The 20,612-nt window shown below is 39.1% G+C and overlaps 4 protein-coding genes across 4 annotated transcripts in view; 2 read left to right on the plus strand and 2 right to left on the minus strand.

The window, feature by feature from the left end:
* LOC125762012 (leptin receptor overlapping transcript-like 1) overlaps positions 1-20,612 on the minus strand; it is a 166,832-nt gene that overhangs the window by 109,636 nt on the left and 36,584 nt on the right. The window lies entirely within an intron of this gene.
* On the plus strand, positions 4,703-7,211 carry LOC125762010 (uncharacterized). The gene has a single exon (XM_049423671.1). It carries the CDS (start codon positions 5,769-5,771, stop codon positions 6,300-6,302), a length of 534 nt encoding a protein of 177 aa, XP_049279628.1. The 5' UTR covers positions 4,703-5,768; the 3' UTR covers positions 6,303-7,211.
* LOC125774937 (vitelline membrane protein 15a-1-like) lies at positions 10,093-10,431 on the minus strand. Its single transcript, XM_049445310.1, has one exon. The coding sequence runs from the start codon at positions 10,429-10,431 to the stop codon at positions 10,093-10,095; it is 339 nt and encodes a 112-aa protein (XP_049301267.1).
* On the plus strand, positions 12,679-13,293 carry LOC125774939 (vitelline membrane protein 15a-3-like). Its single transcript, XM_049445311.1, has one exon. The coding sequence runs from the start codon at positions 12,724-12,726 to the stop codon at positions 13,291-13,293; it is 570 nt and encodes a 189-aa protein (XP_049301268.1). The 5' UTR covers positions 12,679-12,723.

Below are 20,612 nucleotides of genomic sequence, written 5' to 3' on the forward strand. Positions count from 1 at the left end.
AACACTATTAATCAATCCATACTTAAGAGAATAAGTAAGTACATACGCATCAAAACACATTTTAGAAGATATGTACAATCCTCTCAGCGCAACAAAAGAGTTTTCACGAGAGAGAAGAGAGTAGAGTAAGAGAAGCAACATATCTCCCTCATGGCATTAAAAAAAATCTACAAAGCAAGAAGATTTACCAACAGTTTTTAGAGAATATGGCAAACCCTAAAATAGTTCAAAAATACTGGTATAAAAATTGGAAAAATATCTGGAGAAATAATGTTATTCAATTCAATGGGAAAAAATGTATTAAATAAATATGAATCTCAAATGAAAAGACAATCAAATATGCTTATACACATTTTAAATGTTCGCTTGTTTAAAAATCTATAAGGGAAATATATTTAAAAAAAAACTCATTTAAGATCTTTTAGATCACAAAATATAATTTAAACATAATAACAACTCAACCCACAACAACAATACATAGCATCAACAATAGCAGTATTCACAAAACGCACTATCACAACCGAGTATGCCCGGGATAAGGTAAAATACAAGGAGGAAATGCCTTCTGAAAATTGTAATTACTTCAGCCCTCTGTGGCTGACAATACGGCAAAAGCCGTAATCATGTAATAAAATAAAAATAAAAAAAAATATAAACATTATATTCTAACAGGATTGATAATTTCAAAATTGAGATAGAAACAAACATTTCACGGCGTCCTTTTAGGAGGCCACGGGAGAGTGATGTAGATGCAGAACAGAATCGATGACCAATTCTTTTGGACAATGGTAGATAAGTCTATTTAAACGAATGTTAAAGTTTGCAACTCGTATTAAGTGAATAAAATTGTAGATACAACAAAATATAAACAAGAATTGCGTCTACTTCAAGAAACGCTCTAGAAAAAAGTAAAAGAGGTTATTGTTATTCTACATGAAACTAAGACTTCTAGATCGACTTAAGCAAATACAAGCAAAAAAATAAGGTAGTAAATATAATGAGTATTAGTTTGTTCGTTTGTTATTTTGAACATAATAGAAAATAGAAAGGATTTCTGCTTCGTCCACTACATCACACTCACATCACTTGACGTTTTATCACTGTATCGTTTTATTACTTCACTATCCTTCGTTTGGGATTCCTTCACATACGATGCTGTTGATTGCAATCACTGCTACAGCTGGTTGAAGGGGACCAAATGCATTCGCAAAGGGAAAATATTGCGTCAACAATATTACGATTTGACCCGATGTCAACCAGCTATATCCGGTGATTCAACGCTGATTCGTTCAATCGATCGACCGCAGCACGGAATTGGCTCACTTCACTTTTGGGTTTCGTCCCGAAACGAGAATTGACTTTTGCAAACAAACCCTAACCCCTCGCCACCTCATCCCCTTCCCATCACAACACATATACACACACACACATTTTCAAAACACTACCCCACATCACGATTTCACATCACGGATGATCGGAATCCCTTGGAGCATAATTCTCTTTATGTTCATCACCATAATCACGAACCGGCAGCTGGGTCGAACTCGACCTCCCGGGCACGGAAGCACAAACCATAACAATAACCGTAACATTATCGTAGATAAGACGAACCAACCGACCGACCCGGGGACTACCCGTGCACCAGAAGTTGACCATCACCACCGTAACGTAGCGCAGCGGAGATCGCTTTTCGGGATGCCTAGACCGTCCCTTTTGCCCTTCGGGTTGGTTTTGCGGGAAAAACTTGAGCTAACTAATTTCAAACGACCTGCAAGATTGAGATGAACAAGATGGAGCAGATAGAGCAGTGGGCGGTGTGCACGTAGTAAAGAAACAATAAAAAAGAAATCCTTGGACCACTCGGCGGGTGGCCACCGCACGGCTAGCGTCTTGCACACAAAAGGGGCGTCTTTGCGTAGGTTAAAGCCACCCGAACGATTTGCTTTGGTACATAATTTTATTAATGGTAACATTGTTTTACGACGCTTTCCGATCTCGCCCACTTCCTGTGCGGAGGTCATTCCGATCAATGACCATCAAAAGGCATCGAGATTGATAAGATAGCGCGGTGGAGTATATGAAAGGTGGGGAAAAAAGAAAATAAAATAAAACCAGATCCTGTCTGCTTGTGTGTTTACTACTAATTGACCTCCACCACTATAAAGTCGTCGTACCGATATCGAAAGCTAAAAGATAGAGCATGAAAGCAAAAGCAAAAGCAACCAACAACAAAAAAGGAAAAAAAACAAATTGCAACCAAATTATGCATCTGATGCGCATCCCAACCATACCATGTGGCCACACCGAATTTTCGCGTTTGTGTAAAAGTGATCGTTATTTCATTATCTGCCATAATCCTCCAAAGTGTGGTGCCATCTGTGTTGGCTTTGATGCCGTGCCATTTTTCTTCGTTTTCTCTTCTCTCGTACAGGGGGTCTTGTTAGTTTTTGCCATTTTCATCGATCAGCTAATAACAGTTCATTTGAGCGGTGGAAAGTTTAATTTTTAATTTATCCTCCATTGCCCTTCCACTCGTTCCGGATGCCTATCTAGCATGGAACGTCTGGTAGGCTGTAAGTAATTTTTGGAAAATTGCTATGCGAACGAAAGAACCAATCAACGTGGGATGTAATTAACCGGAGCCTAGAGACTCAGTTTTGGGCAAAGTGATTGTTGGTTGGACAAAATTGATATCGTTTTTTTGCTTCTAACATTAGTGAACACCAGCATCGATTCGTTTTATTATGGAAATTGTTTTCTTTCTTATATCGCTTGATAGTTTGTTTTCTATTAAAAGAAATAATTTTATGTACTTGATGACTTACCAGGATCATCTTAAGCATTTATTAAATAAGTCTGGGTTTTTTTTTAAACTTCGTATCCGTATTTCTTAGTTTAATTTGATAATGAATGCTTTACACGAAGAATAAATTAATTCTGACATTTATTTGAATTATTATCCTTGCATAGATTAGTCAGTAATATTACCTGTTTCTTTTGGAAAGCAAATAATTATATTTATATAAAATATGATACATGCAGATTGTCCGGGTTAAGGCAAATAATTTCAGCCCAAATAATGTAAGCCTTATTTATTTATTTATTATACGGAGAAAAGCAGGTCATTCTTAAAAATTAAATAAAATAAATAATCTTCAATTCAGTTTTCTGAAACATTTTTTATAGTTATTTTAAAAATCATTTTATATTTTGCGCCCTGTAAAATAAATCTAAATTTAAATAACTCTTCAAAACTATCTGAGTCTTTGTTTAATAATTTTGGAAATTGTATTAACAATTAAAATATACCAGAAAACTGTAATAATTGCGTAAAAGGCACTTGTTATGTAGAAAGTCGATTAATCCATTTTTGAAATTACATTTCTACTTGAACTTCTGCTAACCTGCGTTGTATGCTGACTGTGGAGTATCATTAAAGTGCCACAAGTGAGCTCGTTTCCGCTGGAATGATTCGTTTCAAATTTACTCCCATTAAGCAAGTAAAGTGTTTAACCCAAACACACACACACACATACACTCAATTTTATCTCATCATACCGTTTCTTCCGATTTTGCTACCGCAAAAGCAAACCACAGACCGGATGCATGGATGGCAAACATTGGCTAAAATGCTTTGCGTCACACAACTTCTTCCTCTTTTGGGGGAGGAATTAATTCTGCTCCACTTATCGGTTTGGGAAGCATTAGCGCACAGCCACAAACCAAGCCGTATAATTATTGCAATTGCAGTGCCAATTGCAGTTGCCTGCGCTTCCTAGGAAGCGAATTCGATTCCAATTCGGTGCTCTTTCAAGCGGTAGCAAACAGTCGCATCATGCTCTTTCGACTTTGGGTTGCATACAAACACACATACATATACTTCTGGTGCTTCTTTTATGCTGAAGATGTTTGCGTTTTCCTTGTGGAAAATCCCAATGCCGTAATGAGTGCAGAGAATATCCTAACTAGCAAAAAACAAAAAAAGTAGAGTAGAGATAGTAATCGAAGTAAATGGAGAAATGGTTAAAAAAAAAACAGAAGAACTAACTGTTTTCAATTACAACCCATCTTTTGGCACTGGAAGATCGAAAGGTTCATCGCTTTTTGGCAGGATGGGAAGAGACGATTGCTTTCAGTATCCATTTACTTTGAATCATCGGTGTTGACGGTAGAAGTACGTAGTATTTACAGCATATAGATGCACTTTTAAAATGCTTTTTATTTGTTGTTCTGAGTGTGTTTGCTTACTACTTCGTCTAGTGAGAGGAATCCTTTTTAATGTAAACTCCAGAAGTTTGATTTGCTTGGATATACATATTCGGTGAACAGCACACGAAATTCCATTTAAAAATTTCTGGATTATATACCATATAATTCGCTAAAATTAGCGTTATCTTTCTCATTAAACCCATTAAAAAAATATATTAGAGTAAACCAAAAAGAATCTAAAACAAACTTATAAAACGGAGTAATGAAATAATTTAAGAGGATATTAGCAACGAGCTGATATCAGCATATTGTTCTCTACAAATCATACACAGTGAAAGTTTCTTATTACTTCCACACTAACACTACTCGCTGAGAACGCATTTCAGCAGACCAAACAGATGAAGAAACCCAAAAAAGAAAGCAGAAATGGAAATGGTGAAAGTAAAGCTAACATTCCATGCTTTAGCGAATGAATTGTGCAGAATTTGCGAGTTTTTGTGCGATCTGTTAGCAGTTTTCCTAATTATGCCGTTGCATTTCCAAGCAACCGGTACCTTAATCTGTTTCATTTTCAAACGGACCATCAACCGTTAGCTTTTTCCAGATTTTTTTTTTGCTGATTTCTTACCTTCCAACGCGTATTCGTAGGATTCACATTCGCGCACGTACTCACTCGGGATTTTCGTTCATTAGAAGCACCCATTTTAACACAATTATCTCGTTTCTTTTTGCCGACAACCCCCAACAAAAAAAAACAAGCCTCAAGAGCTAGATCCGGTGCTATAATCCTTCCCATTTTCTACCACCCATTTGGAGATTATTGCAATTTTCCTTCAGAAAGACTGGCGCACCATCTCTCTTTTAGGAACGGTCTGCACGTCCGCAGCATTCGGAAATGAGTGCGATTTGATTAATTTGTTCCTAGGAAAAAGAAACGGTGACATGAAAAGAGCAAAAACAAACCACGGAAAACACATCTTGATGTATGATAGAATGGTATTATCACCGGAGTAACATAACACTCGCAGGGTTTGACTAATGAGCGATGAAGTCAGCATGCTGAGCGAAAGCTCGTTAGTGCGTTGCGTTGCGATCACATTTTCACAGGGAAGCGAATATCTTGCAAGCGCCAGCTGATTTCTTTTTCGTGATTTACCGTCCACGGTTGGGTTTCCTGGAACGATTGTAGATCAAACATTGTGTCCAAATCGCGGCCTCATCATTTGCCAGCTACAGGTAGCAAAAATGTGCCAGCTGGGTGTTTTGTGTCGCAAGTTACCCAATCCACGGTCCGCGTCCAAACAACCCGAGTATCGGGTAACGGGGTGTTCCGAAATGGGGTCAATCTTGGGTCCGTTTCGCGACAAGCTTGGTTGCTGACTTAACAGCAACAGAACGCAACCGACGTGCAGCCGTCAAAACAAAACAACTCCAAACTGACCCACAACCAGTGGAGTGCGGTGTCGGCTGAAATGTCGGTATAAATGTAGGCGACCCAGCAAGTGTCGGTTCAGTAACGTGAGTCTACCGTTTCACCAACGACAGTACACAGCGCCATCATGAAGTTCCTCGTTGCAATTGCAGTCTGCGCCCTGGTCGGTGTCTGTGCGGCCGATAGCTACGGCAAACCGGCCTACCCGGCGGCCCCTGTTGCCCACACGTACCCTGCCCATGCCCCACACGTTAAGTGCGGTGCCAATCTGCTGGTCGGCTGCGCACCCAACGTTGCCCACGTACCGTGCCATCCGGCCCATGGTGGACACCACGGTGGACATCACGAGTACCATCATGCACCGGCTCCAACCTACCATCATGCACCGGCCCCAGCTTACCATGCACCGGCCAAGAAGGAGTACCATCACGCCCCGGCCCCAGCCTACCATCATGCCCCGGCCGCCCACGGTGGATACGAGGCGAAGAAGGAGTATGCTGCCCCGGCCTACCACCATGAGGCACCGAAGAAGGAGTACGGCCATCATGCTGCCCCGGCCATGCACCACGGATACGAGGAGAAGAAGGAGTACGGCAAACCGGCTGCCCACGGATATGGCGGCTACGGCAAGCGATCGAGCGACTTCGAGATGGAGGACTAAGCCGCTAGTGTGCTGATACATAAGCGTACAAGCGTGATAGTGTGATGTTTGCAATTTTTGTTAAGAAAAGACATGAATAAACCAAGGCTTTATTAGTGGAACAATCAAATTATAAGCGTGTTTGATTAATGGCTTAATTTACAGATTTGGAAATGGGGGTTCATACAGGTGGAAAGAAAAATGAGTGAAAATGGTTTAGCTATACGAGTGTAACCTCTTTCGGAATTCTGGGTTTTAATAATATTATATTTAACAAATGTTTGCCTTGCCGTAACTAATAGTAATCCATCTTAAAAGAACTCGATTTATGGAAATATCTTAAATACATCTAATTTTTGTTCTACAATTCATTGTTTGATGAAGTTCAATTATATCTAAAGTTCAATTTTATCTAATAGTTTCCTTAATCTAGAATTCATTGTTTGATGAAGAAGTTCAATTTTATCAAATAATTTATTTTTTTGATTTTGTGTTTTTTTTCTGTTTTTGCATTGAAGTCTTTTATTTTGAACCTAGGTAAAGCGTTATTGTTCAAAAATGCATGTGTACGAAATTGGCCTCCAGTCCTTTAGAAAAAGTTTTAGCATCATTTGTATTAAAAAAACACATATTATAAAAATATATATATCAATTCTTGAAAACCGAACGAACGCCAATGGGCGAGTTAATTATGGTGTGTCATGTGCGCGACATTAGCGTCAAAAACAAATGGAACTCGAATGAATGCTCTCAGAAAAAAAGGAACCCCACACAACACACAAGCCGAATGCAAACTTCCCCTAAAGCGTTCCCTAATTTGAATGGGAAAGGAAGAAATTATACAATTATCTTTATTACCGTTGCGTTGCTGGTTTGGCAAAAAAAAAAACACAAAAAAACAATAAACAGCATCCAACGTTGCTCATAACTGGCAATAAAATTCAATTCATCTGGCTGTATGTGGTATCGAATGGGGAGGGAATAGGAGAAAAGTTCACCACGGGTGGTGGGTAGAATGGAAGAAGGCGTTGAAAAAACCATTCCAATTTAAATATGAATTTCCCTGTTTTTTCGGGTAGGGATTTTAGGGAGTGTTTTTTTTGTGCCCTCAAACCACGAACCCAATAATGTACGAGTGTTGCTAAACGCGTAATCTCTGGTTATTATCCAACCGTTTCACTTCCGGTTTTTTCCATTGGGAAAATTTGCCCTGTTTGAGTGGTACAGAAAAGAAAAAACAAAACCCAACGCTTTTGGGTTGGGGCAATGGGGAGTGTCTGCTACCATGGACCACATTTGGTGGGGTGTTTTTTTCTCTATCGAACAGCTTAAAGCGAAAGTAATTCCAACACAAACTCGACTAGGGAGGTGCGAGTGTGTAAATGTGGCAGAGTTTTATACGAATTAATACTCCCGGCGCACACACGCGTCCTGTTATGTATGGAGAAGTACAATTTTACTAAACGAACAACAACTGCATTTAAAAAAAACTGTTTAAAATCCACTTTGTGTCTCGCCCGTCGTTTGCTCGTAACTTAAAGAGTAAATGTAGCGTTACTCGACAATTTCCCATTTTCGGGTCGGATAAAATGGTAAGAGAAGCGAGCGGGAGAGAGCATTAGCTGCATGTTAAGCGAGAAAAAGTAAAAGTCGATAAAAATGTACGTGGAGTTGATTTTTTCCTTTCCTTTTTTTTTTTGGGCTGACATCTTCCCGGAGGCTTTTCATTTTAAAGCCATTGGCGAGAAGTTAAGCGAACGAAGATGGTATGCAGTCTCCTGCCAACACCTTCAGGGGGTACTTTACCTAATTTATGCTTATTACTTTATGAAAGTACATTTTTTTTCCCGGTAATCGGTTCCTACGTGCATTACAAACGCTTCGAATAGATTTTACGATAAGCATGTGTTATTTTTTTGTTAATTAAAAAATAATTAACGATTCATGCAAGTCGCTTTAATGGCTAACTTCTAGTTGTTTGTTGACTTTAATTTAAATAAAATCAGACATGTTTGCTCTATGCTACGAATCGGTCCTGTCCCGGATCACTTAGTATAGTGATCTGCATTTAATTTAGCCGAGCTTTTCAACCTGTCATCTGCCAAATGGTCGCTGCCGTTCGTCGATGGGTTTTTCGAGTGCGCCACAGTTGCCGAGCAAAGAATGGCATTTGAATGACCACATCGTTCCCGTTTCTCAGCAAAAAGGACATCAATCGTTTGCAGCATCAGCTGCAAACCAAACACACTCACACTCCGTCCACTCAACCAAAGGCAAACAATGCATTCGACTGGTGCATTTCATTACATTATGCACCATACGAACGGGGCATCCGTATTGTAACGCATATGGAGAAGGGTCATATGGGCCATCGTAATGCTTTGTTTGCGAACCAACAAACCAAAACGACCAATTGTCCATTTGCCTCCGTCCAGAGTCCATGTCCGATCAGCTGATTTGACATTCTGTTTCAACTACCGTAACATGAGCCGGGGTAGGAAGGGACCCCCGGTCGGACGGAGCGAGTGACTGATGGATGAAAATAAAAGACAACTCCCGGTGCCCGCTGAAAAATGGCGGAAGGGAGCGACCACGGTGAGCGAAAGGAGTGTGTTGATAGGTTTAAATGTTTGATGCCGATGTCAGCAGCACAAACAGCAACAGTGCAGTTCTGTGGTTAGTTTGTGCAAGCGGTGCATTTATGCATGTTACAGGTTCCTGTTTTTTCTCTCTCAAATAGGTAAAACTCCCCCTTTGTTGTCCAGCAAGGGAAGTCGGCCAATGGCCGCTAGAATGCGCCGTTGCGAATTTGTCGCACGTATGTTTGTTTCCGTTTCGGTTTCAACTTTGAGCTGCACGGCAACAGGCCATTGCCATTGCGTACGAGGCTTTATCGCACTTTGGTCGGTTTTTGTACAATTTTTTTGTGTATTTTTTTTTCATCATTTAATTAACAAAAGACAAACATGAATGCAGCAATTTGTCGATCGAATTTTGTTTTATTTATTTCTAGAATCGATTGGGTGTTTGAAATAAGCTGTTGAATTTGTAACCAGAATCATACTTACCTGAATGAAATTGAAAGTTCAATAAATGGCAAGAAGCTTTTTTTGGTTCTTTCTTTGCTGCTCTCCTGCTTGGCCTCAGTTTCTGAAATGAAAAAGGGAAAAAAGCAGTTGAAAATGTGAAGCATTTCCATTAAACCCTAATGAAGTTTATTTATTATTTAAATATTTAATTCAATAATTTACAACAATAAAAGAGAAAATTGGAAGTTGTTCGTTGAAGTTTTTCGATATAAATTTTTAATTTTAGTTTTGTTATAAACATCCCATGAAGATATAAAATTTTAAGCTATCTTCTTGCTGGTAAATATGTTTATTAAAAATGGTTTAAATACAACAGTTATGATGCTATAAATACTTTTAAAAATTTTAACTTTTTCAGTCAGCTAAACGATATTTTTGATAAATTGTTTTAATATGTTGATTTTTTTCCAAAGTCGTAAACAAGTGAATTATTAATTTCTTCCATTAATGTGTTACGATATAAATGCTGTTTTTATTTGACAACAACTTGAATTGAATCATTCAACCATTGTCAACCTCTATCTGCCAACAATATTGCGGAAAATGTCTCCCTTGTCGCGTTTCTTTCACAACCACCCACCCAAATCAATAATGTAGACCATTTTAGTTAAGATTTCGTTAGGAATTGTTTAATAAATCATAATACTCCATCAGTCGATAACAATACTGTTGGCCCCAGGAACGTTCTTATGCGCCTTAATCCACTGGTTTGTTACGTCCGTTTAATACTTGGTCGCATGATGAACTGGTGCGTGGTAGGCCGGTGCCGGAGCGTGGTAGGCCGGTGCCGGGGCGTGGTATGACGGAGCCGGTGCGTGGTGGGCTGGGGCCGCATGATAACCTCCCTCATGGCCGTGAGCAGGGACGCAGGGCACGTGGGCAACGTTCGGGTGGCAGCTCAACAGCAGATTCGATCCACACGGCACATGATGTCCTCCGTGTCCGTGTCCGTGTCCTCCGTAGTGGGCAGCCGGTTTGCCGTAACCCTTGGCATGGTAGTCAGCCTGAGCGGATCCGAGGGCCAACAGCAGGACGGTAGCGACAGCAACGATGCACTTCATGATTCTATTGGATGCGGTTTTACTTAAACGCGTTTGAAATGAGCAGCTTTGCGTGCTGTTGTTGGCGTTACTGATAGTGGACTGATAATTTGAACGATTGCTTAACGACAATTTATATCGTACCAGCGATAGCATAAAGCAATATGTTTTCCCTATCAGCATTTTGATGCGAGTTTAAAGATACATTTTTTCATCGCGAACGATCAACAAGAAAAAAACGAACACGCATACGCATGTTTGGTACAAATGAAAATCGGATTGGTTTAAAAAACGCATTTGTGCGAAATTGTTTTCGCGGCGTTTTTTTTCTTCGTTTAGTTTGCCAACTATTGTGCGACTGAAAACACGTACCATTGTTTTTTTTATGAACGATTTGGTTGAAACCCTTTATTGAAATGAGCTGCAGAATGAATTTTGATTTAAATATGTCATTTGATTTTTTTTTATTTCTTAAAGAGCGATCAATAACTCGATTGTTCCACAGTAACTAAAAACTCGAAAAATGTAAAGATTAATGCAAACAGATGGTAAATGAATATTTATTAAAATATCTTTAAGATAAAGATGCTGGTAATTAATTTCTTGTTTGCTTTCAACGTAAATCTATTAATTGATGTATTATTTTGAAAATGTGGAAAAATTTCCTGGAAACATTATTTTAAAGCAAGCGACGTTATCAAGCTAATTTTATCACGTTCATTCAAATTTGAGAGCTCAAAAAAAGCTGCTGCGATAAGGTCTGTTCTTACACCATTGAATATATGTTGTTGCCCGATGTGAATTTGTATCGCACGCAAAACTGATCGGAGGTAAACTGTATATTTTGTCACTGAGAGCTTTTAGCGTGGAACACAAATATTGAAATTAATTTTTGCATGATTAAGTTGAAAATGTGTAAGATTTTTTTTTAATCCAATATTTTATTTGATATTTTTAATCTAAAGTAATTAATTAAGTAATTTAAAAATCCTACCGTTTCTTAAACAACTCAAAATTATGTGTAGGATTTATACGTAACTTTTGATCTCAAAATAATATGAATTTTTGTGTTGATAATATTTTAAAATAATGATGTATAGATAGAGCATTTGCACGAGAAATTTACAAATATTTGGCTTCTGACGTTTTATTTTATGTCGGGCATTGATAGAAATAAAGCTTATTAATGAAGAACACGCAGTCATCATATTCACAGAAAGCAAATATTTTGGTATTGATTTTTCCCTGAATGAAGAATTTCAGCAATATCAGACAAATATTTCAAATCCCGATTGTTCAAACGGAAAATAACGCCCAACGAAAAAACAATGAGAAAAGAATCTGTTCAAAGTTCGAACGCAGTTCACTCAAAACAAAAGTTTGGAAAATGAAATTCAAATTTTTTCTGAAGTTTGAGCATCGATTTATTTTTTTTTATTTTATATTTTTTTTTTCAAATTGAATTTATTTAAATCCAAAATATAGAAAATTTTCGGCCAAAAACCCTTTTTTTATTTTAAGCGTTTGACAGCCAATAGCCACTAGTCTTAGAGTAACTTTAACTCCTGACTTATTTTAGTCAAATTGTTTTAAATTTCGTATTTGCTTTTTGAATTCTGGTGTACCATCGCTTACATCAAAATATTGCATTATTACTTTCAATTCATGTGACATCCACCGTGCCAACGAAAGATTTCGTACGACATAAATGTTATATCAATTAATCCGCGGATATTAACTTAACTTTACTGTTATCAATATATCCATGAGCAAAATGGTACAATAATTATCAACCTTTTTGTTTGTAGATAAAAAAGTTTTAGTTAGTAAAGTTAAACGCATTTTTTTGTTAAAGCATGCCTCATTCAAAATTGCTTCATTAGCAATTGAGCCACTTGGATTCTTACGAACAAAAGCGAACAAAAAAAAATCGCTCCCTGGTTCCAAACAATTCCAAAATCGATCGATTGCTGGGCACGGACGCAAAAAATATGAACATGTTAAAAAAACGCTCAACGATTGGCAACCAATTCAGCCGTTTGATTTTTTTTATCAACCTGATAAAGTCGCCTTAGTGACCGAGCGAGAAAAGTGAACCAAATTAACGTATAAACAAGCGACCGAAAAAAAAACAATAACACCTCAATCCAACCCAATTTGCACACAAGCAGTAACATGTAAAAATTCCTGCTTACGGAACCGCTTTTCCATAGCAGAAAAACAAAGTTGGGTGACGTGCAGCAAAGAACCTTTACAGCGGTTGGGCAGCGTTTGCTGACGCGATGGAAAAGTTGGTGCGTTTTGTTTTTTCGTATGTTGTTGGTTGAATTTCGGCGATCTCGGGCTATTATAAATAGTGACCGCCGGCCGGTGGAACAGTATCAGTCAACGTTTAGTTCTCACTATCGAACAGTGTTCGTAAGCCAGTGTCACTTCAAGACCTCAACACCAACCACCACCAACATTAGCATCATGAACTCCATCGTTGCCGCAGTCATCCTTTCCGTCGTCGTCGTTGGTGCCATGGCCGACTACCCAGCTCCGGCCAAGTACGAGGCACCCGCCAAGGGAGGTTACCACGCACCCGCCCCCCATTACGCCCCTGCTGCCCACCACGGAGGATACGCTCACCACTCTGCCCCGGTTGTCCACGCTTACGCCGCCAAGGCCCCACATGTCAAGTGTGGCGCTAACCTGCTGGTCGGATGTGCCCCCAACGTAGCCCATGTGCCATGCGTCCCAGCCCACCACGGTGGATACCACGCAGCCCCCGCTCACCATGCCTACGCTGCCCCGGCTCACCACGGATACGCCGCACCCGCCCACGGATACCGCTCCTTCTCCGAGGCTGACCAGGCGTCCGCTTTCGAGCTGGAGGACTAAGCTGATCGAACAACGAGTAAACCGGACTAGCATAGCATGAAACGAATGGACGAATGGACATGGAACGGATCCGGCTCGAAGGAGCAACAAAACCGGCCGCTGAGATGGTGTGGAGTAGTGCGGCCACAGAACTGACCTCCGAACAGCCACCATCGTGATTGACGGTGGCTACTAGCCTAGTATCTTGTGCACTGTTTGATTTGCAATTTGAATTGAGGAAAATAGAATTCATTATAATTACGAAACGAAGTTATGCACTGTTTACATTCACTGGGAGTTGGGACTGGGCAAAACAAATATCCGAAAAATGGGTTTTCGAAAAAAGTGGTCAAAATGGTAAGGTTGATGAGTGGCAAAATGGGAATGGGAACAGCTGATATCGATCAACCAGTAAATCAACAAGGGCGGAAAAGAAAGGAAAACACTATCATCTAGAAGCTCTCCAGCTTCTAGTTCAAACAGGATCGAAATTAATTTCCGCCGAACGTGTGCTGCTTTGAAGTATTCGCTTCGATGGCACAAAATCAATGATAATATTTGATCGTTTTTTGATGTGCATCAGCAATAAGTGTAACACACAAAAAAAGTAACAAAACTGACATGATCAAACTTTACATCCCATTCGATGTTTTCTGCCGAAAAGTTCGGGCTTTTCAAGTGCTACACCGCTGTGCATCAGCTGTAACGAAACGCAACCAAAAGACACAGTTGGCTCCGAGGAATGAATTTAATTAAAATTAAATGTTTGCTTTTGATCATGATCGTTGCAGCGGTGCCCTGTTTTCGTTATGTGAGCAGAGTGAGAAAATCACGGGTTAAACATTTGCCTTTTTATCAACAGCACTGCGGGAACGAATGTTCGAACGAGTATCGAACGTGGATTGCAGATAGGTTTAATGGAAAAACTTTCCCACAAAACGTTCCCGGTGCCCAGCGTGAGCCCATCAGTATCAGTGTTATGGGTTCGTTGAAATGTGTCATGTGTGAGATTTTGGTTTTTCGTTTTTTTTCATTCTGTTTGGTGTTTTAAGGCAGCGGAGGGAAGAAAAAAGTTTCATTCACCGTGGTTCCACCATGCGCCATGTCCGTTGTTGCATAATGAAAACGAACCACGAGCTTGTGTGCCATCAGTTTCGTGGTTTTTAAGGATGCAGGAGAGCAGAATGAGGTTGGAGTGGTGTGGAGGAGTTTTGTTGATGTGAACTTTGGTTCAAAGAGCTGTCGCAAAACTGTTGGATGGTGTTCCACTTTCGTCGATTGCCCATTCAATTAGCCTGCGCTGGGTTTGGGAAAGACGCTTGAAACGGGGATACTCCATTGAAAAGTTGGTAGAATGTTTTTTTTTTAAACATCACGGATTTGAAAAAATATCCTGGTTTATATTTTGAAAAAAAAAAATTATTTTATCCAACAGCTACTCAGATATATTTATATGTCATATATAAATATATGACATGCATTATATGTCTTCCATTACACCCACTCAAATTATAATATCGCTGCGATAAGAAAGCAGTTTGATGAATTATTTCGATTAAAATAAAGAGACTGAGATTTTGAGAAGAGAAGAGATGTTTACAAAATATTGCATTTATTTCAAAATTTCACTTATTAAAAAGAGCGAATGTCAGGCAATAAGCCCAAAGCATTTACAAAACGAAATTAAAAATCCACTTATTAAAGTTATCAACTATGTCTCCAGATGCAGAGTACGTCTGAAATAATTTTGAATTTATGTTTGTATAAAATTGATGAAATCGTTGAAATTGAATATGATATACAGTTTGAAAATCAAGGTAAAAATATTACTAAATTGTAACAGTTCTTGATTTTCTGCCATTAATGCCATTAATGTTTTTTGCCATTAATGGCAAGCTTTTTTAATTCGGGTTTATTAATTAAAAGAATTATTTGATTTATAACTAAATTTACTATTGTGGCTTTTAAATATCGCTGAGAAGTTGTAATTTGTATTGAACATTTCTCAAGAATTATTCTAACTTTTCTGTACTCCAAACAGAATACTCATTTTAAAACTAATTCGAATGATTAATGATGAAACCATCAATGCTGTTCAAATACTGTTTGTGCTCCTGTTTGAGTGAGGAATTTAAAGAGAGTTAACAATGAGCGACCTACATTGAGGTAACCAAGGTTTTGTACAAGCGATCAGATCGTTCAAGATATGTAGCTATATCTTTTTTCGGCACTAGCCTTCATTTTAATTTAAAACAAATCTTTTTGTCTGTTATGAGTTGTTATGACTAATGAAGAAATCCAGGACTGGCACAATTTCTCATTAATCATCGTATTACAAAACAATTTTTTTCACGGTGTGAAAGTTGGTTATAAATTCTGTTATGAAATAGGCATTCATTTTGTTCCTTACATTACGAATTGATAAAACTATTTAAATTGCAGATGCATAATAAAGATAATAAAAAAACTAAATAGAAACGCTTAGCTTGAAAATCTAATTCCCACTCTGGGCTTATATTTGCTAACTAACTAACAAATACCTCATTCATGATCATCTTCAGTGATTTAAAGCACTTAAAGGATTCTTTTCCACTCCTCAACGTATCACCCCGCTCATCCTCCCGTAAAACAGACCGGTACAAAATCTACTCTTCAATTTAGTACCTCGTTCATCAACATTGTCCAATCGACGGAAGACAGCATGAACTCGCGAGCTAAACAATGACGAGCTGTTTTACAACTGGAAAATAAATCCACTGCAAACGGTGGACGCCGGACGCGTGCACGACGATACCAACCAAGGACGGAAATAATTCATTTTAAAAAACAAATTTATTTAAGCGATTCCTTTCTCTTCAATCCGTGTGTTTGACGACGAAAGCGACGACGACGACGGCAGGGATCAGTCCCGGATGGGGCGCACGCGATTCACGAATGGGAAAACAAATGATAGTTCGGAAGGGCCAGGGGCAAAAAAAGTGAACTCCAATCCTCAATCAGGCCACAACCGGTCCTTGAATGCCAACAAACAAAACAAGCATGACGGCAAAAAACGGTATGTTTATTTTATGCTGAGAGCTTTCGTTTTACTCTTTCTTTACTTTTGCTCCATTCATCGCGTATTTATTTTCCCCCGTGTCTACCCACGGGGGCCCACGTGGCTCGAGGGAAAACGAATCTAGCAGGGAGATTTCTACAGCAATAGACGTCCATTTTGTGTCGGATTTTTTTTCTTCCTTGCTCTGGAAAAACTCTCCCCATAGCTTAGCCTTGTGTGCATCTTTCGAATGCAAGCACAAACGAAGGGATTGCTGTCCTCAAGCACTGCAGTTTAAACAGACTGCTTTGGAATTTTCTTTGCGCGTTTGTTTTTCCATTTCCTCCCTGTTGTGTGTCGCGATAGGCGATGAGTTGAAGAAGCTTTTGCGTCAGCTGTGTTTTTCTTAGCGAGATTTTCTTTCGTAAAAGGGGGAATTTTTTTCTGCCGAAGTGAAGAAAATCAAAAGCTGCGGCAGTGACTGTTGTTTTAGTTTTTCCTTATTCTTACTGTTCTGATTTTTTTTCTCTACCATAGCATTTCTTTTTAACGAATTCATTTGCACAACTCCAAACGCTGCAAAGTGTTTGTTTAGAGAAATTGTTATCTGAACATAGCCCACTTTTAAAAGAGTCTTGTTACGTACTTACGTACGCTGCTGTGTAGTGTATGGGAGTATCACCTTTGCGAATGAAACATAATATAGCGCCAAGGGCTTTCAATTGCTTGTACAGAATTTCATTCCCTCAGGTGTTTCAGCAATTCGGTGAACGTGCCAGCACGTTTCCTTTGGAGAAACAGCTGAAGTAAAGTAACACATTAAAAATACATTCACATTAGGGCGTATGAATGCAGGTGTTATTATTAGCCAGCCTTCGGTTATGGAGAATCCATTAAGGAAACCGTTTATATTGTGCCTTAGAAATATATGTATTTCATTAATTAGCATTCGGGGCATTGTTTGTTGCATGAATAAGAAACGAAACGCAAGCAAACCGTACACCAATTGCCTGCACAATGCTCGGCAGGCATGCTTCTTACGGTTGAAAAATGGCAATAAAAAACGATTTCGCTGGAATGCTACAGGGTATGGATACCAGGAAATGGTAGAATGAGAAATATAAAAAACCATGATAAAGGTGCATATAAAATATTCCAATTATCATACCGTCGTCGAGTGAGGTGCAAAAAAACCAGCTCACCCTCTCCTGTGTTAGTACGACGCGATGAAGAAAACCGCTTCTTCCAAGAAAAGCTGCACCTTCCAGCTAGGATCTGTTTGCTTGCTTGCTGGGCTTACCAGGAGCTGTCCTTTCTTATTTTGCGCTCACGAGCAAGATATCTAAACGAAGACATGATTTAGTCATGTTTCATTTTTCACCCACTTTGCTGGAGCGTTTTCTTCCACTTCAGGGGAAAGAAGTTGAGCGGTTTTGCTGTTTTGTTCCACTGTAAAGGAACGTTTAATTTTTCTTCTCTTTACGTCAAATAAAATACTCTTCAAACCTACCATCTCTATCTCTCTCTCTCTCTCCCTCGCACACACACAGACAAGTAATGATATGAAAATTATGATAAACTCCCCCACCATCAGCCCATCATTTTCTGGGCGAGATGCTATAAGCAGCCGATCATTAAATTCACATTTCAAGGCTCCGTTTATTCTTTTCCTACCGACACTGCTCCTGTTCCTGCTGCTGCTGCTACGGCTGCTTCTGTCTGCGGTGTATAACCAATGGCGAAACTTAACCTCAATTATGCTACCGAGTTGTTGAAATATTAACGAAGAATACTAACGAGCCACAAAGGTATCACATAGATGGGGATTGGTCGGTCACCCCCCGGGGGTGTACAGTGGGAGAAAGGTTATAATGTGTTTAATTTTAGCATGGGTACTTGTTTTAAGATTTTCAATTAAACGCCTATTTTGGGAAGTTGGATGGGTATGGTACTGTTGGGTTTTTTATGAGGTAAGAAGCTTAACACTTTTAAAACATGTTTTATTTGTGAATTTCAATTAATTAACAGTTGCTTAAAATTGCTTTTTTAAATGAACTAATTTTAATCAAACATTAGTGTATGAAATTATTTAATAAAGATAATAAGTGACAATTTTTTTTCTTATTATGTTTTACAAACATCAAACATAAGCTTCTTTTCTTAGTTTACTCGCATAACAAACGCTAGCACTCAATTGTACTCAAATTAACTTAAAAACAACTTTCAAATTTTCATAACACATTTTCTAAAGTCAAAATACAACGTCATATAACCGAAAGTAACGAATATGGCGAACAACTTTGGAAAAATTCACTGCTAACAAAATATGATTTTTAATATTAACAAGAAAAATATGTAAAAGAAAATTTCGAAATTGTTATTCTCGCTGATGTTTATCACTGCTTTCGAAATTATTTTTGTTTACCACAAAAGCAAGAGATAGAAATTTTCTTTATACAATATCCTTAGAGCTGTTTTATCAAACAGAATTACATACCACTGTTTAAACCCCTCCTATGATAATTCCTATCAACACTTCACGTAAGAAGCTTTCCGTATGGTTATCAAAAACCAATTGCCATGGAAAGATACCGTACCATCTCATCACAGCCGTGTGTTATCTACCCAGCAGCCAAGCAACCGTTTACAATCTAGCTCCCAAAAAAACCTGTAACTGTTATTCGCACCACTGCAGCAAAACAGCATAAAGCCGTGTTTGATCAGCTTAAACCACATACCGAAAACCGCACAGCAATCTGTCGCGATGATGAATTATTCACCCCCAGGTGACATGATCAACCTTTTTCTCGGTACCCATCCAATGATGACGAACTTGGCAGCAGCAGCAGCACAGCAACAGCAGATGTTGCATTATCCCGTGTTTGTAGCTTTCTGTTTTTCCTTTCGGTCGGGAAATCACGTACCTAAGTGCGGCTTAGTCGATATTTCGCTGTGTGTATGATGGTATGTGTGGTAAAGCTCTTGTGCTTGTACCCCATCGAATTCATCACCTGGTCCCGTGATGCCCCGAAGGTTCTCGTGCAGGAACCGGATGCAGCAAAAGAAAACTCGGTTTTTCTTAGCAGGAACGCAACTCAAACATCCTCGGGGTTCAGTTGATGATCCTCCCAAATCATGTTTATTCAGCATTGAGTTCTGCACGCGGGCCAACAGCAGCAGTCTGTCTGTTTATGATGGTGGTTTATGATGATGCTGCCGGCAGCAGATTACCGCGGTACGGAATTTTGGCTCTCCCACTACCACAAGTGAACGTCAAAAAAATATTGCCAAAAAAATGGAAAATCACAGAATCGAATCCCTAAGCAAGACAAGACACAACCGAAGTCCTTACCCCTTCCATCGATACCGTGTTTAGAAACGACAACATCTAAACCAAAAAAAAAAGGCAAGAAAGGAAACCAAATTATCTTCCGATCCAGTGACTTTCTTCGTTTCTTTCTACACGTCCCCGATGCACATACATCTTGCTGGGTCGTGCTAGCAAAGGAAGAGGAGAACGCCACATCCCAAAATGAGCCGATATTTATGCATGCGCACATCACACAAACACGTACAGACACACGCATACACCGTGGCTGGATCCATATTTTTATGAATTGTATTTACATATTTCACAGCATTCCCTCAGCATCTCAGAATAAAGAGATTTTTTTTTGCTGTTGGTTGCTTTCTTTTTCGAAAAATACCCCAAAAATCTGATACATCTCACATCGTACCACGAAAAAGGGAATCCAAAATGGGTCGGATTGGGGGATGCACAAAGAAAAAAATGGCCCATAAAGTTTATGAGTTCCCACAAAAACGAAGCCACCCAAACGAAGTGTGGTTTATGTGCCGGTGGTTCATGCTTTCCCTATCTTCGCGCAAGTGGTTCAAGCGAAGTTTAACCCAATTTTCGGTTTCTTTTGTCCTTCTATGAAAGACAGCATGGCCTGGAGTGTCTTTTATTCCTGGACTAAACAAAAAAAAAAAGAAATGAAAATGTCTTCCAAACTATGCTGGACCTCACCACTATTGTGTGCGACCTTTTTATCACCTCATAAGACCGGGTGCTGCAGTTCCTTTGAAGGATTCCGTTTTTTGGTGCAGCATCTTTTATTGTGACGAATTTTCCGTGCATTAAAAGCACGGAAATGAACGTCCTTTTTGCTTTCTACACTAATCAAAATGGAAAGTAGTTTGTATGTATATGTTTACGTTTCGTAGCGTTACACTCATTTGACAGTTGAAATTTATTATTCCGATTAATGCATGATTGTTTTCACCGGGGTAGCGTTACGAA

Source organism: Anopheles funestus, chromosome 2RL (genome assembly GCF_943734845.2).
Source record: "Anopheles funestus chromosome 2RL, idAnoFuneDA-416_04, whole genome shotgun sequence".
Classification (NCBI taxonomy): domain Eukaryota; kingdom Metazoa; phylum Arthropoda; class Insecta; order Diptera; family Culicidae; genus Anopheles; species Anopheles funestus.

Bases quoted from the DNA above. Each gene is read 5' to 3' on its own strand.
- LOC125774937 (XM_049445310.1), bottom strand. From the start codon at position 10,431: ATGAAGTGCATCGTTGCTGTCGCTACCGTCCTGCTGTTGGCCCTCGGA.
- LOC125762010 (XM_049423671.1), top strand. From the start codon at position 5,769: ATGAAGTTCCTCGTTGCAATTGCAGTCTGCGCCCTGGTCGGTGTCTGT.
- LOC125774939 (XM_049445311.1), top strand. From the start codon at position 12,724: ATGTTGTTGGTTGAATTTCGGCGATCTCGGGCTATTATAAATAGTGAC.